We start from the raw sequence: 14,527 nt of genomic DNA, 5'->3' as shown, positions 1-14,527 counted from the left end.
CCTGGATGGCACCATCCCCTGAGCTTGGGTGTGCAGGACCAGGGGGCAGGTTTATGGAGGGGGATGAAAAGCTCTGTTTGGAACCTGTACATGTGAGTGAGTCCTTGTGGGCCCCCCAGGAGAGAAGGGCAGAATCGGGGGTGGTCAGAACTGCAGGTCTTGAGCTTAGGAGAGAGGCCTTGACTGGAGAAGAAGAGATGAGAGTCCCTGGGGGTGGAGGTGGTGTTTAGAGAGGGACCAAGGAATACAACCACACAGGGGGGTGTATAGAATGCCTGGGGAAGACCTGTGTTTAAGGGAAAGTGAAGAGAGAAGAGCCGGTGAAGAAGACTGGGAAGACTATGAGAGAGGAGGAGCCTGGAGGTGTAGGGGTGAGGGGGTGGATCTTAGAGGCCAGGAGAGGAGGCATTCCAGGAGGGATGGGCAGCTGTGTCAGGCACGCAGAGAAGTCCAGCTCAATGACCCAAACCCCTGCTCGGGTTGACAATTAGGAGGTCATTAATGACCTCATTAAAAGTGCATTGAGGCACCTCTCGGCTCTGGGATGTCTATAAAACAAAAAGATAAATAATAACACATGCTGGGAAGGATGTGGAGGATTTGGAACCCTCATGCATAGCTGGTGGGAATGTAAAATGGTGCAACTGCTTGGGAAAACAGTCTGGCAGTTCAACAGAGGGTTAAACAGAGAGTTATCAAATGTCCCAGCAATTCCACTCCTAGGTATGTACCTGAGAGAAAGAATACAGGTGTCTGCATAAAAACTAGCACACAGATGTTCATAGCAGCATTATTCATAATAGCCAAAAGTGGAAACAGTCCAAATGTTCATCACTCATTGAATGGGTAAATAAAATGTGGTATATCCATAGAATGGAATATTATTTTGCAACAAAAAGGAGTGAAGTGCTGATACCTACTACAACATAGATGAACCTCGAAAACACTATGCTAAGTGAAAGAAGTCAGTCACAAAAAGACCACACCATACTGTATGATTCCATTTATATGGTATGTCCCAAATGGGAAAATCCATAGAGACAGAAAGTCGACAAGTGGTTGCCAGGGGCCAGGGGGAGGGGAGAATGGGCAGTGATTGTGAGTGGGTCCAGAGTTTCTTTTAGGGGGGACTAAAATGTTCTAAAATTAGATCATGGTGATGGTTGTACAACTCTGTGGATATACTAAAAACCATTGAATTGCACACTTTAAATGGGTAAATTGTATGTGGATTATATCTCAATAAAGCTGTTCTAAAAATAGAAGTGCATTGAGGACAGGCCCATCATGTCCCCAGCAGCGGGCACCAGCTAAACAGTGGGTGTCAGGGCATGGTCTTTGGTAAACTAGAGGAGGAGGAAACCCTGGAGCCCCGGGCCGAGAGTGGCCCACGTCCCAGCACAAGGGCCATTTCATCCCCCGATCCAGAGCGTTCATTTTACAGTCTGTGTGAAGTGTGTCCCCTGGAGTTAAGCAGCAGGTGGCCCAGCCAGCACCCTGAGGAACCCATGTGTACTGGGTTTTTTCCCTGTTGGGTGGATGTCCCAGACCCCTTCCATTCCCTCTGTGGCCTGCCCTTGACCTGGAGCTCTGCTGGGTGGGGTGGCCAGCTTGGGTTGGGGGTGGACTTGGGCTCAGGGACATCAAGCCAGGACTCTTGCTTGATAGGTCTTGACTCTCACCCAGGAGCCTGGAGTAGCCCCTGATGGAGCAGAGAATTCTGTTGTCTGTTGCAGTGTCTGAGGGGGGCTCGGGTGGGAATGGAGGTCCGGTGGCCGTGCTCTGGCAGGGGCACTGTGCCCCACAGGTCCCCATGGTGCTGAGCGCTGGGGGTGGGGGGGGCTGGGCCCACAGCCTCACTCCTCTTCATCCTCACTTCCCCAGTGACAGTGCATCCAGCAACCCGAAGACCCCAGAGGGCGGACACTCTTCTCAGGAGATAAAGTCTGAGACCTCATCCAATCCTAGCTCTCCGGAAATCTGCCCCAGCAAGGAGAAGTAAGAGAGTTGGCGGGGGTGGGGGAGGGGTTGGCTTTAGCCACCGGGGCCCGGGAATATGTGCTTTGCTCCAGGCAAGCTGAGAGTCGCGTCTCTTGCCTTGGGAACCCTCCGGAACGCAAAAGTCCACCGGCAGGTGCACGCGGGGGGCTGCTGGTGGGCGAGCTCAGGCCTGCTGGGCCTGCCTCGTCCTCAGTCCCGGGAGGGCCGTGGCGGGGGTCTCGGTGTGTGAGCAGGGCCTGCCTTCCTGTTCCCCGCAGGCCCTTCATAAAGTTGAAGGAGAATGGCCGAGCCAACATCTCCCGCTCCTCCTCCAGCACAAGCAGCTTCAGCAGCACGGCAGGGGAGGGCGAGGCCATGGAGGAGTGTGACAGTGGGGTAGGTGTAGCCCCGTCCAACCCTGGGGAGCGGGGTGGGGGCACCCTGGGCCCAGCCAGATACTGCTCTGTGCATTAACATAGCTACTGTGGGCAGAGCCCCGTGCAGGCTCTGCAGGTAAAAGGAGAAGCGTGGAAACAGGAGAGGGCCCAGCCGGCCATCGCCACCCTCTGGGAGCAGTGGTTCAGTGGGCGGGGGGTGGGGGTGCGGGTTCCTGCTTCAGAGTGACAGAGGAGCAGCAGCAGGGGTCAGAGGCCAGACTGAACGGTGCCCCTGCCGTGGGGTTTCCAGCTGGAGGGGGAAGGCTCAGCCCTCTCTATGGGGCTGGGTCAGGGCTACCTCCCGGGGGCGGGGGGAGAGGTTGGAATCAGGGTTGAAGGCAGCAGAGGAAAGAGCAGGTCCAAGTGGGGAGTGAGAGGCAGTGGCTGCCCGGGGTGGGACGGGGGGCAGCGGACGGCTGCCTGTCTCAGGCTGCCGAGGGTGGAGCTGCGTCACTCGCCCAGCCTCTCTCCCCAGAGCAGCCAGCCGTCCACAACCTCTCCCTTCAAGCAGGAGGTGTTTGTCTACAGCCCGTCCCCAAGCAGTGAGAGCCCCAGCCTGGGGGCAGCCGCCACCCCCATCATCATGAGCCGGAGTCCGACAGGTCAGTGGCATCTTGTGGGCGGTGTGTACCGTGTGGCCAGCGGAGGCGGGGCTGTGGCCTGACCGTTGTTGGTGGGGCACCTGCCCCAGGCACGCGGAACTGGCCTGTTTCTATTTCAGCCCCAAAGTATTAGGGCCTCTGGCGCTGCCAGCTCACCGCATCGGTTCATCACCCTTCAGAGGCCTGTGTTCTCATCCCCTCCTTACTCATGGGGAAACTGAGGCTCAGAGAGTTCAGTGATTTGCCAGAGGAGCTGGGCTTGTGTGATTGGAAAGCTGAGGCTCTTTCCCTGACCTCTCGCCTCACCCCATCACCGACCCAGGGCCCCTCTGTCACAGCGACCATCCTGATGATACAGAGGTAAGAGGTGGGAAGAGTGTTGCAGGTGGACACAACAGCAGTAGAAAGGCCTGGGGGGAATCCAGAGACTGTGTTCTGGACCCGCACGTGGTTCAGTGCGGCTGGAGTGCATGGAGGGGACACGTGAGAGAGGAGACAGTGGTTAGGACAACAGGCTGGGGCTGCCACGGGGACCCGGGTGAGGATTTTGCATTGTCCTGCCAGCAGTGGAAGCCGTTGGAGGGCTTTCAGTCTTTGAAGGTCCTTTAAGTATAGAAGCGCCATCCGAAGGAGAGAGACCGCTTTGGCGGCTGCAGCTGGCTGAACAGAAAGGATTGGTGGGGAGTGGGCACAGGGAGGGCGAGCAGTGAGGAGTCACAGTGGCTGGTGAGGGGTGACAGGGCCATGGATCTGGGGGGCTGTCTGGGGCAATGGGAGAAAGACATGGATTCAAGGGATGTACAGGCTCACTAGTGGGGGCTCAAGGAAGGCAAGGAGTCCGGGCCTTTCAGGGTTCTGTGATCCCTGCAGTCGGGCAGAGAAGGCGGAGCCAGCTCTGGGGAGAGGGCGAGGGGCTGGAGCCTGAGGGGCATCCAAGCGGACATGTGCTGTAGGCGCCACTGGGTGTTGGGGGTGCCTGGAAATTAGAGCCTTGGTCCTGCCCTCGAGGGGGGCAGCATAGTGTGGGGCAGGACTCTGGAGCCTGGGTCCAAATCCTGGATCTTCCATTTACTAGTGATGAGCCAGTGGGCAGGTTACTGAGTCTTTCTGTGCCTCAGTTTCCCCAAGTGAAAAATGGAGGGAGGGGACTAGTTTCTACCTCGTATGGTTGGTTGTGTGAAGAGTAAAAGAGAGACTTATGAGAGACTTGGAACTGTTAACCTAAGTATTTGTTAAACAACGAGAATAAGACAGTAGTGCGATCAGTGGTTCTCAACTGGGGCGACGTTGCTCCCCAGGGCATGTTTGACAGCGTCTGGAGGATTTTTGATTTGCATGATTGTGGGACGGGAGGGTGCTGCTGGCATCTAGTGGGCAGAGGTCAGGGATGCTGCTAAGCATCCTACAGTGCCCAGGGCAGTTCCCCACGACAAAGGATTACCTGGCCCAGAATGTCAGGCTGAGGTTGAGGAGCTCTAATCGAAATGATAGAAACGCAGGGCCAGTGGGCCCACAGGGTGGTTTAAGCCACAGTGCTTCTGGGGTTCTCATGGTGAAGGAATGTTGGCAAAAGGCGACATGTGATGTTGGGGATAAGGGGAAGGCCTGGTTCACAAGCAAACAATCGCTTGTGTAGTGTGGCAACCCCCCCGTGGCTGGGCAGCTGTGGAGCTGGGTTCTAATCCTGGTGCACCATTGGCAGCCCCACTTCTCTGAACCTCAGTTTCCTCATCTGTAAAGTGGGGTAGTAATACAAATTCCCTGGTGGTTTTTTTTTTTGAAAGAATGAATGAATCTATAATCAAGCCTGGCTCTGACTTGGTATTAAATAAATATCAAAATAAATAAGGTTTCAAGTAAAAGGAGGTTTAGAGTATGACTTGCTGAAGGTCACCCAGGGCAGAAGGGGACCTACAACAGGTCTGTAACACCTGCCCAGTGCTTATTGCGACCCCACCTCCTATGGAGTATTTAACCCTGAGGAGCTGCCTCTTACCCCCAGCCCCACAAGAGTTATGCTTTGTACCCGCAGGACCAGGGTGGGTTTGCGGAGATCTGGAAACCTGTTTTAGGGGGAGAGACAGGGCCGAGGAGAGCGAGATGGCTGGGAGGGCCTGACATCTGATCCTCCATAATCTCTGATGCCTTGGTCATTGGTCATTTCACACCTGGGCTCCCTGGGGCCCTGAGGGGGGCTGATTGGTCACACCGAGAGGTAATCCTAGTGCTGAGTGGAACCCTTGAATATGAAGCGTCAAGACTAAGTCAGCAGCCTCTAGGTGGAGTGTACTGAGCTGTAGCTTCTCTTAGCCAGAGGAAGATCAGAAAGCCAAGTGGCCCCCCCGGTCAGTGGTGTGCTGGTAAATGTTTAACAACTGGCTCTCCCACCATACACATACACACAACACACACACACACACACGCACGCACGCACGCACGCACACATGTATGTGTTTACTGTAAATTTTACTGATATAAAGAATCTGAAGCACACAATTTATAAATAATAAAATATACAATGTTCTTTTTTTTAACATCTTTATTGGAGTATAATTGCTTTACAGTGGTGTGTTAGTTTCTGCTGTATGACAAATGTCCATCAACGGATGAATGGATAAAGAATATGTGGCACATATATACAATGGAATATAACTCAGCCATAAAAAGAAACAAAATTGAGTTATTTGTAGTGAGGTGGGTGGACCTAGAGCCTGTCATACAGAGTGAAGTAAGTCAGAGAGAGAAAAACAAATACCATATGCTAACACATATATATGGAATCTAAAAAAAAAAAAAAAGGTTATGAAGAACCTAGGGGCAGGACAGGAATAATGACGCAGACGTAGAGAATGGACTTGGACACAGGGAGGGGGGAGGGTAAGCTGGAACGAAATATACAATATTCTTTACTATAAATCGACAGAGCCAACTGATTCTCACAAAGCACCTTTACTGATATTTGCCCAACCTTTGTATCCGTAGACACCATAAGGTTCCAAATGACGAACAAGTATAGTTCCGACATGAATGATGATTGATATTATTTTGTCAGTGATGTGAGCAACTTCTTTGCTGAATCAGATAATAGTTTTCAAATATTGGAAGAGTATTTTCTCAGTTTTTTGTGCCATTCACAATGTAATGGCTATAGACAAACACATTTTCAAGTCTGATCTATATTATTAACGTTTTCTCCATGAGTTTCTTAAGTCTAGACAAGAAAACAATTATTCAAGCTCTGATTTATAGCGTTTGCTGATTTCTCTGGTGTGAATACTCCTGGCTGATCTCAAGCACCCAATGTGACATGGAGTTGGGAAGAACTACCGGACAGATATAATAGATGTAAATAACCTTAGGAGAATAAATAATAGTAAAATGTAGTGAAATAACTAGGAAATGATAACTTCTGAGTATTTATTACCTTTGGGGAATATAATTTGTTTAATTGTAAGCTTATATAATTAAAAAGAATAACTGCGTGTAACAACCAGCTCACAACATTTCTGAAAATTTGAGAGTTGGCTCTCGTGAATTGGTGCAGGTCAGCTAAAGTGCCTAGTGGAGAGGAGGCCCCCCTTCTCCTGGACTCCGTATCCAGCCCCCCACCCTGGCTGGAGCCCCAGTGACCTCTGCAGCCCCACCTCCTCTCAAGGGCTTCCTTCTTTTTCCTAGACGTCAAAAGCAGAAACTCCCCGAGGTCAAACCTGAAATTCCGCTTTGATAAGCTCAGCCATGCCAGCTCCAGTGCGGTGAGGATCTAGGGGTGTGAGGGTAGCAGGGGGAGCCTCCCACCTCCCACGTTCCAGCCTCGGCCATCCTTCCTGGGGGTGGAGGAAGAGGGCGCCTCACACCTCACATGGGGGGAGGTGGGGAGAAGCCCTGGTCAGATCTGGGGGTGCCGTTGGTTCCCGCAAGGTGCAGGCATCAGCCTGGGCTCGCCAGCCACCTTGGCCATGCTTCCTGTGTTAGAGCCACACCCTTGGACACAGGCAGGTTCCAGCTGGGAACTGTTGCTCCTGGGGTCTCATGTCCCTTCCTGGGCTCTCCAGAGAGCTGAGCACTGAAAATAGAGAAGCTGTAGTTGGTGGGGATTATGTTGTCTAGTTATTTAAAACTCTCATACGGATTTTTCTTGAAACAGGGTCACTAATGTGAAAGAGGAGTCCTTCGCTTGTCAAAGGTGGGTCAGGTGTTAGTCCTGCTGGGGCCACAAGGGAGGGTGTGTTACTAAGATCGCGGCACTTGTGGCCTGATAATGTGAGAATGGCCAGAGAGATCCTGACCGCTGGGTGGGCTAGTCACCTCTTCCCTGGAGCCTCTACGATGGGGCCCAGCTCTAGATGGGGAAGAGGGCAGGTGGTCTCGGGTGCTGATGGGAAGGTTTGCCTGATAGGATTGAGCCAGACTCGCTGAGTGGGTCTCCCTTCCCCACAGGAGCTTGTTCCAGCAGGCAGAGGGCAGTAGCCCAGAGCCCTCCTTCCTCACTTGGCCCCCTTGCCTCCCTGTTACGGCAGGCTTTCCCTCCTTGTGTCTTTGGCCAGGGCTCTGGGCTGAGATGTGTCCTCCTTGTGCGTCCAGAGATGCTCTGGTCCCCTAAACATTGTGCGGGGTGAGCCCAGGGAGGACCCAGCTCCCAGCCCCCAGCCAGGGGTGCATGAGGTTTACAGCAGAGCAGGGCATGGGTCCAGCACTCCACCACCAAGGCCTGGCCTCCTGCTAGGGCAGTTACTAGAGACCCTTCTGACTTCCCAGCCCTCTCCCTGCCATGGGGCTCCCAGGGGTGTGAGTCACATTTGGAACCAAGGGGAGGGGCACAGCTGAGCCCACGTTATGTAACCCTGATCTATGTAAATGGGAATGTTGACACTCACTCCGGCTCCCATCATGTACTTCAGATGTCTGGTTCACCAAAGCAATGTTTATGCCCAGCTTCTCGGGCTGTAAAAAGTCTGCACCCTTGTATTTGGCAGCCTCCCGTCCTAAGCATATGTAGCCATGGGCACATAAGTCTCCTCTCTTCCTTTACCTACTATTTGGTCATCATCTCCCTTCTCCTTGTTTTTTCCAGGGAAGCCCGATTCTGCCTTGGAGAAGGCTCCTATTCCAGCAGTTTGGGGGTGCCGTCCACTACTCTGAACGTCACAGGCCTGCTTCTCCACTGACCACCTGCCCACCAGACCAGCTGTCTGTTCCAGTGTCCTGACCCGGCCACAGCCTTGCCCATCCCTGCCAGCGCTTCCCCCTGTCTGGACAAGGCCTCTTTCCTCCAGGCCCTCCTGCTCCTGACCGCCTGATGTAATGTGTGTCTGGGTCATTTGTCATCTTGTTTTGTCTGCAGGGGAGCGAGTGGGGCAAGGGGGGATCTGGGTACCAGTCAGAGTCCAGAGAAGTAGGGAGAGTGGTGAGGTGGGCAGCAGAGACTGACAGCAGGATGCTGCACCCAGGCAGGGGCAGCACCGTGTCCTGGACATGGCAGGAAAGAGGCTGTAGCCGCAGCAAATGCATGTAGTGGTGGCGGAGGGACCCTTTTCCCAGGAACCCAGATTTGTAGCCATCCTCGAAGGTGTCCTGATAGAAGTCGGTTCTGCCGCTCCCACGTGTCTGGAGCTCCCAAACATCTGTTTGCTCCTGTGCTGGGAGTTTCTTATCCATCTGCTGACATCAGGCCCAGGTTGCCTCTGTCCCTGCTGCCTGTGTGTCTTGAGCCACGGGGCCGGTTGAAGCTGAGACCCGGCTGCGGGTGAGCGGGAGCAGGCGCCGGGTTCTTCCTGGACGTCCTTATTTCCCACAGGCTCCTGATGTGGTGGCTGTGGGAGAAGCCATCAGTCTCTCCCCTCTGAGCAGACGCTTTTCCCTCGAAGGGGTGGGCAACGGGAGTGGGAAGGCATTCAGGGAGAGCCAGCAGCAAGTCCTGGGCACTTGGCCGAGGAAACCCTCAGGGCCCAGGGCTAGGCCGGGGTCCAGGTCTCTGCTGGTGGTGGAGGTTCGTGGGAGGCGTAGAGAGTTGCTTCAGCCCACCCACTTAGGCGGGAGCCCGAGAGAGGGGTAGGTGGGCCCCCTAAGAAATAAACCTGAGAAGTGGCCTCCACCCTCTTGTTTGCTAATGGAGGTGCTCTGGGCAGGATCTGAAATGTGAGGGACAGCTGGTCAGGTTGGTTGGGCCATGTGTGGGTGTAGATCTTAGGTGTGGGAAGGGGTGGTGTCCTTCTGTAGTTTATGTGCCTGGCCTCTGCGGGGGGCCCGGTGCTCTGGGGGGCTCTCTCCAGCTACCAAGCCCTTTGGTCCTAGCAGGGCTTGATCACTCCATCCCCCACCCCTAAGTCCTACTCTTCCCCTCTCCAGCCACAAGGAGTCTGTAGGCATTTGTCACATCAGTGGGACTCCTGCAACCTGGGTCCCAGCTGGGTGCAGTTCAGACACTGCCTCTCACCTGCGCCCTCAGCCAGAGCCACCTTTGCTGGGCTGAGCCAGCTTGCTCTCTGAGAAGTGGCCCCTCCTCCCTTCTCACCCGTCTGAGTCTGCAGTGCGGCCGGTCATTTCTGCTAACTGGCCGTGGTGGGGTTTAAGGCGAGGTATCCTCCAAGTTAAACAGAGTCTGAAGAGCAGACCGTTGAGGTGCTACAGCTCCAAGTGTGTATGGGGCCTTAGTGACTCGGGGCTGCCAGGGTGACACAGGCTGGGCACCTGCTTTACTGAGCAAAGGACAAGGATTTCCAACCAAATGCTTTATTTGCATTGGGATCTGGGCCTATTCCCAAGGCAAGACATATAAATGTTAGGCTTGTTTTTGACTGATGTGACAATTTCCCTGTTGCTTTTGCTTTTAGAGCAAAACCTTGATCCTTCATCCCCGACTCACGTGGACTTTGTGGGATCCTATTTACAGGATGGGTGGACCTCTTCCCTCATGCTAGAAACGTGTTTACTTAAAGTACTAGTCTGGTAAGATTTATTCTAGTTAGAAGGTCAATAAATGTCTGTTTAGCTTTTATTAAAAATCCCTGTAGCGGCACCCACTGCTAGGCCTGTGGATTCTGGCAGCGTTCTGTTGGCTGGTTTTCTGAAGGAACTTGAAAGGTCAAACTGAATTTCTTCAAAAACTGTTCCAGGTTCTGGCTTGCTTCTCTGGGTAGCTGGTATTTACAGCTGCCTGGTGGTTGTACTGTGCTGTGTTTGTCATGGTCGGGGGGTCCGCTGGGGTTTTTAGGTTGTCTCCATTCTGTCCTACTTGAGAACCTTATAGCCACCTTCCCCCACTGCTCTGGCTGCTCTCCCTGCAGGCCCCACCTCTTGGGAGGGCTTTGCCCCCTGCCTCTGAGCCAGTGGCCAGGATGGCTGGGTGTGTCCAGAGAAACTGAGAGGCGCAGGTGGGCCCCCTAAGAAACAGACCTGAGAAGTGGCCTCTGCCCTCTGTTTGCTAATGGGGGTGCTCTGGGCAGGATCTGAAATGCCCCTCCCTCTGGGTCCTGCCTCACCACATCTAGAAAGTTCATTCTGGTCATTCTGGCTTCCAGACCAGCCCCCGTGAAGTCCCAGGGCTGAGAGGGAGGGGGAGAACAAGGACAGGCCAGTCTCCCTTTGCCCCTCTGGACCATGGGACAGGCAGCTTGGGTTCCTGGAGGCTGCTTTTCCATCCCCCTCTTGCATCTGCTTTGCTCCAAAATGTCTTTCCTTTTATTGCCCCATCCAGTCTTGGGGCTCAAAGGTTGCTCAGGCCTCATCAGACCTTGTGACTAGACTCATCCTGATGGTGCTCTTGCTGGTATTTGAGGTGTCCCATAGGAGAAGTGTTTCCTGGACGTATCTCTGGCTCTGGGACCTGCCTGACTCACGGAAGAAACTATACTTTTCAGGCTCTGTCGGGCATCCATGTGCCTCTGCTGAGTTGATACTTAAAAACAGATGCAGAAAGAGCTAGAGAGAGAAGGTCTTAGCTAGAGTTTCTGTCTATGTTAATGAATGGAAATGGTGTTTTGGGAAAAATATTCTGTGGTTCAGCGTTGTCAGCTTCATCTCCATGTCCAACCCTTCCGGGCCCCTTCTTAGCATCCAATCCAACCGTGTCACCTTCCAGATGAGAAACTTCAGCTCCAGTGAAGGGAAAACAACTTGCTTGAGGTCACATAGCCAGCTGGTGACAAAGCTGGGATGAGAACCCACAACCAGGGCCCTTTCTTTGGCACCACCTATGGGGTTGGTGGAACAAGCGACTGCATTTACTGCATTTGGAGAAGCCAGTGAGCGGGTGCCTCGGCACTGGCTGGGAGGTGTCAGCAGCCAAGGGTGCTGGTGGGCCTCAGTCTCTGTTCTTTTCATCAGGAGGGATGTTCCCTGGGAAGTTTTAGGGAGAGCTGTGTGGTTTTGGCTGTGGCTTGGGCAAAGAAAACAAAGAGGGAAAGAGATTCCCAGGGACTGTTCCTCGGTGACATCGGTTCTTCAACCCTTGTCTGTAATGGGAGTAGAGACCAGGGGAGAGATGCAGTTAACCAAACCTCGCTTTCCCCTTTTTAAGTTAAGGAGAAAAGTGGTAAAAAAAAAACCAACAAAACTCTTTGACTCTCCCTGATCCTTAAACAAAGGTGGTCAGTAAAAACCTAGGCTCAAGGGCCGAGAGCCGGTTTCATGTTTCTACCCTAACTGTTTAAGGTGCCAACTCAAACACTACCTTCATTCAATTCTGAGTCAACAGAGACAGGTCTATTGCAGGGGAATGATCAGGGTTCAGGTAGACCTTATGGCTACCCGTGGCCGGCAGGGACCCCACAGGTCCTCCCCCAGACACCAGGTACCCCTCTCTCAGAGGCAGGGTGAGTCAGCAGTTTGCCAGGGCTGTCCCTGCAGCCTAGGGGCCCGGCTGGGACATTTTGCTAGCCTCTGATGGCTGTTTTGCCACCAGTTCCTTACCCACTGCCATCCCACAGCTCCCTCCTTTCAGCTTTGGGAGAAAGGAGACAACCCCCACTAAGGCCAAGGACAGAAGAGCCCTGCCTGGTGAGAGACTCTTGGGGGCAGGGGCACTGTCCTGTGCCTTAGCCCCAGGGGGAGGCTGTTTGGCTGGAAGACTGGAATTTAAATGCTGACATTTCTGCTTGGAAGTGTCAATCCCCCCTTCCCGCACCTTAGCATGTGTGCCAGCTCTCCCCTGCCCCGGGCATTGCCTTTCCACACTCCAGCCTGGGCAGTGCTGCTGTTTAAGTGTGAAGAGATTCCTCTGTGTGCTAGAACCTGCAAAGTGTAGCTTGGAGATGATGATCCGTGTGATGATGACTTTTCTGTCTTTCCTCTTCGAGAGGAGGTGATTCATAGACCCCCGACTGCGTATGTAATGTAAATAGTGTACATTTAATTTATTGCTATGGTAGCACATTGTATTTGTTAATGTATAAAAACAAATTCTAAAAGGTTGACAAATGTATATTTTGTTGCTTAAATGTGTCTTTGCAGAAATTGACAATAAATACGATATTTTGTGTCCATCAGAGTTCAGACTTCTTTGCTTGGGATCCCAGTCCTGAGCATCGCCTTTCAGGTCACCAGAGGTTGAATCCATTTTCCCACGAGCTGCATCTGGCCTGTTGATGTGTTTATCAAGAATCCTCCCCACTCAGACCCCCCCCCCCGCAGTCTTCCTCCTCGATATCCAATGAAGTTGCTCTTGCCTCACCCTTGATAGCTAACCAAGTTGCTGTCAATAATTTTCCATCCAATTCCTCACCCTGCCATGGGCTAGAAATCCCCATTTGTCCCTGTTGTATTTGGAGTTGAGTTCAATCTCTCTCCTCTCTCACAGCAACCTCACATAAAGTCTTCCTTGCCTTTTGAGCTCTGGGGCAATTTTTCTTTGACAAGTAGCTAACGTGCACCCCTGCCCCAGCCCCTCTTTCTCGTCTTCACGTCCCCACCAGTGTTGGATGGGGGAAGAGGGAGGCAGAAGACAGGAATAAGACATTTATTAGGCAAAAGGCCTGTGAAAAAAAATGGGGAGGGAGCTGAAGAAAGCTGAAGAGCTGTCAGACTGCGATGCAGGTCTGACCCCGAGTGAAGGAGAGATGGGAGGAAGCAAGGTGGGGTGGAGGCATCTTTTGATGTCAGTTCATTTCTAAGAAAATTCTAAGCAAGATGATTGCGGAGTCCCCAAGCCAAAGTCACTCCCCAGAGGAGTCCTGCGTATCACGAGAATGAGTCTAAAATCACTAGCCCTGCCACACCCAGGCACTGGGTGGGAGCAAGCCTGTGGGAAGTCTGGCTTTGCTGCCAACCATGGAACACAGTGATGGCTCTCAGAATGCAGCAGCTGGGACCGTTGGTCAATGATGCCCCCTGCAGCTGGAGACCGGAGAGGCACATTCTTGTGGTCGCCATATAAACTCGCCCCAGTTTTGGTCGGTTACAACTTCCCCTTATTTGTGGATAGGGCCACCTGAGCACAGGGGGTGTAACCAACCAAAATCATCTGGAGAGGTTGTTGAAATGCAGATTTCAGGCAGCATTCCAGAGGTTAGAATTCGATTGGGCTGGGTGGGTCCCAGGAATCTGCATTTTTTTTTTTTTTTTTGCGGTACGCGGGCCTCTCACTGTTGTGGCCTCTCCCGTTGTGGAGCACAGGCTCCGGACGCGCAGGCTCAGCGGCCATGGCTCACGGGCCCAGCCGCTCCGCGGCACGTGGGATCTTCCCGGACCGGGGCACGAACCCGTGTCCCCTGCATCGGCAGGCGGACTCTCAACCACTGCGCCACCAGGGAAGCCCCCCATCGGGTCCTTTTTGTCACAGAGTTTCGTCTCTCTCTGAAAAAGGCAGATGGCCATCAGGAATTTCGCCCCCCAGCGTGCTGCGTCTGTTTGAAGAAGCAGCCTGGCTCTCCAGCACTTCACCGCCTAGAGACCGTCTCTGACTGAACGGCAGGTCAGAGTTTCCTGTTTTGCTCCTCAGAGAGCTCTCTTTCTCCGTGTGAGCCGAGCGCCAGCCTTCGGGCATTTCTCCTCAGAGTGTGTGGTTTCTGTCTGAGTTGGAGACCCCGCTCTCAGGCACTTCTCATCTCAGAGCCCTTTCTCTGTCAGGGACAGCGAACTGCTTACCCTGAATTTCTTTCTCCTCACAGGGCGCTGTGTCCGACTGAATCGAGGGCAGAGGCCACGCCATCCTTTCCCCAGCGCCCGCTGGTTTTGTCTGCGGTGGAGCCCAGATACTTGCATTTCTTTCCCTCCGGCGCTGTCTCTGTCGGAGGCGGAGTCCTCACCACTCAGGCTCTCTATCTCCGCACAGAGCTCGGTCTCTCTGGTCAAAGCGGAGGGTCGACTTCCCGCGATGTCTTTGCATGGGACAGTGTCTCTGAGTTGGAGGAGGCGGCCAGCGCTTTGCCCTTTCTCCTCCTAGCCAGCTGTGTCTCTGGAAAAGAGCGCCTGCTGGCCACCCAGCGTTTCTCCTCATAGGGGTTGTCTCTCTGTCTGACAGAGGGAGCCGGCCGTCCAGCATTTCTCTTCATAGGGCGCTGCCTCTGTCTTAAA

The 14,527-nt window shown here is 53.4% G+C and overlaps 1 protein-coding gene across 1 annotated transcript in view; it reads left to right on the top strand.

Annotated features, from left to right (window-relative positions):
* Positions 1–12,488, top strand: part of RAP1GAP2 (RAP1 GTPase activating protein 2) — a 186,742-nt gene extending 174,254 nt beyond the window's left edge. Inside the window, exons 20-25 of the mRNA XM_082605378.1 lie at positions 1,885–1,998; positions 2,259–2,376; positions 2,893–3,019; positions 6,695–6,771; positions 7,164–7,202; positions 8,091–12,488. Coding sequence (XP_082461504.1) covers positions 1,885–1,998; positions 2,259–2,376; positions 2,893–3,019; positions 6,695–6,771; positions 7,164–7,172 — 445 coding nt within the window. The 3' untranslated portion in view covers positions 7,173–7,202; positions 8,091–12,488. The remainder of the gene's footprint in view (positions 1–1,884; positions 1,999–2,258; positions 2,377–2,892; positions 3,020–6,694; positions 6,772–7,163; positions 7,203–8,090) is intronic.
* Positions 12,489–14,527: the final 2,039 nt, after the last annotated feature.

The sequence above is a fragment of the Mesoplodon mirus genome (genome assembly GCF_964341445.2).
Source record: "Mesoplodon mirus genome assembly, chromosome: 18".
NCBI classification, from domain to species: domain Eukaryota; kingdom Metazoa; phylum Chordata; class Mammalia; order Artiodactyla; family Ziphiidae; genus Mesoplodon; species Mesoplodon mirus.
This window is presented reverse-complemented; position numbering and strand designations above follow the sequence as displayed.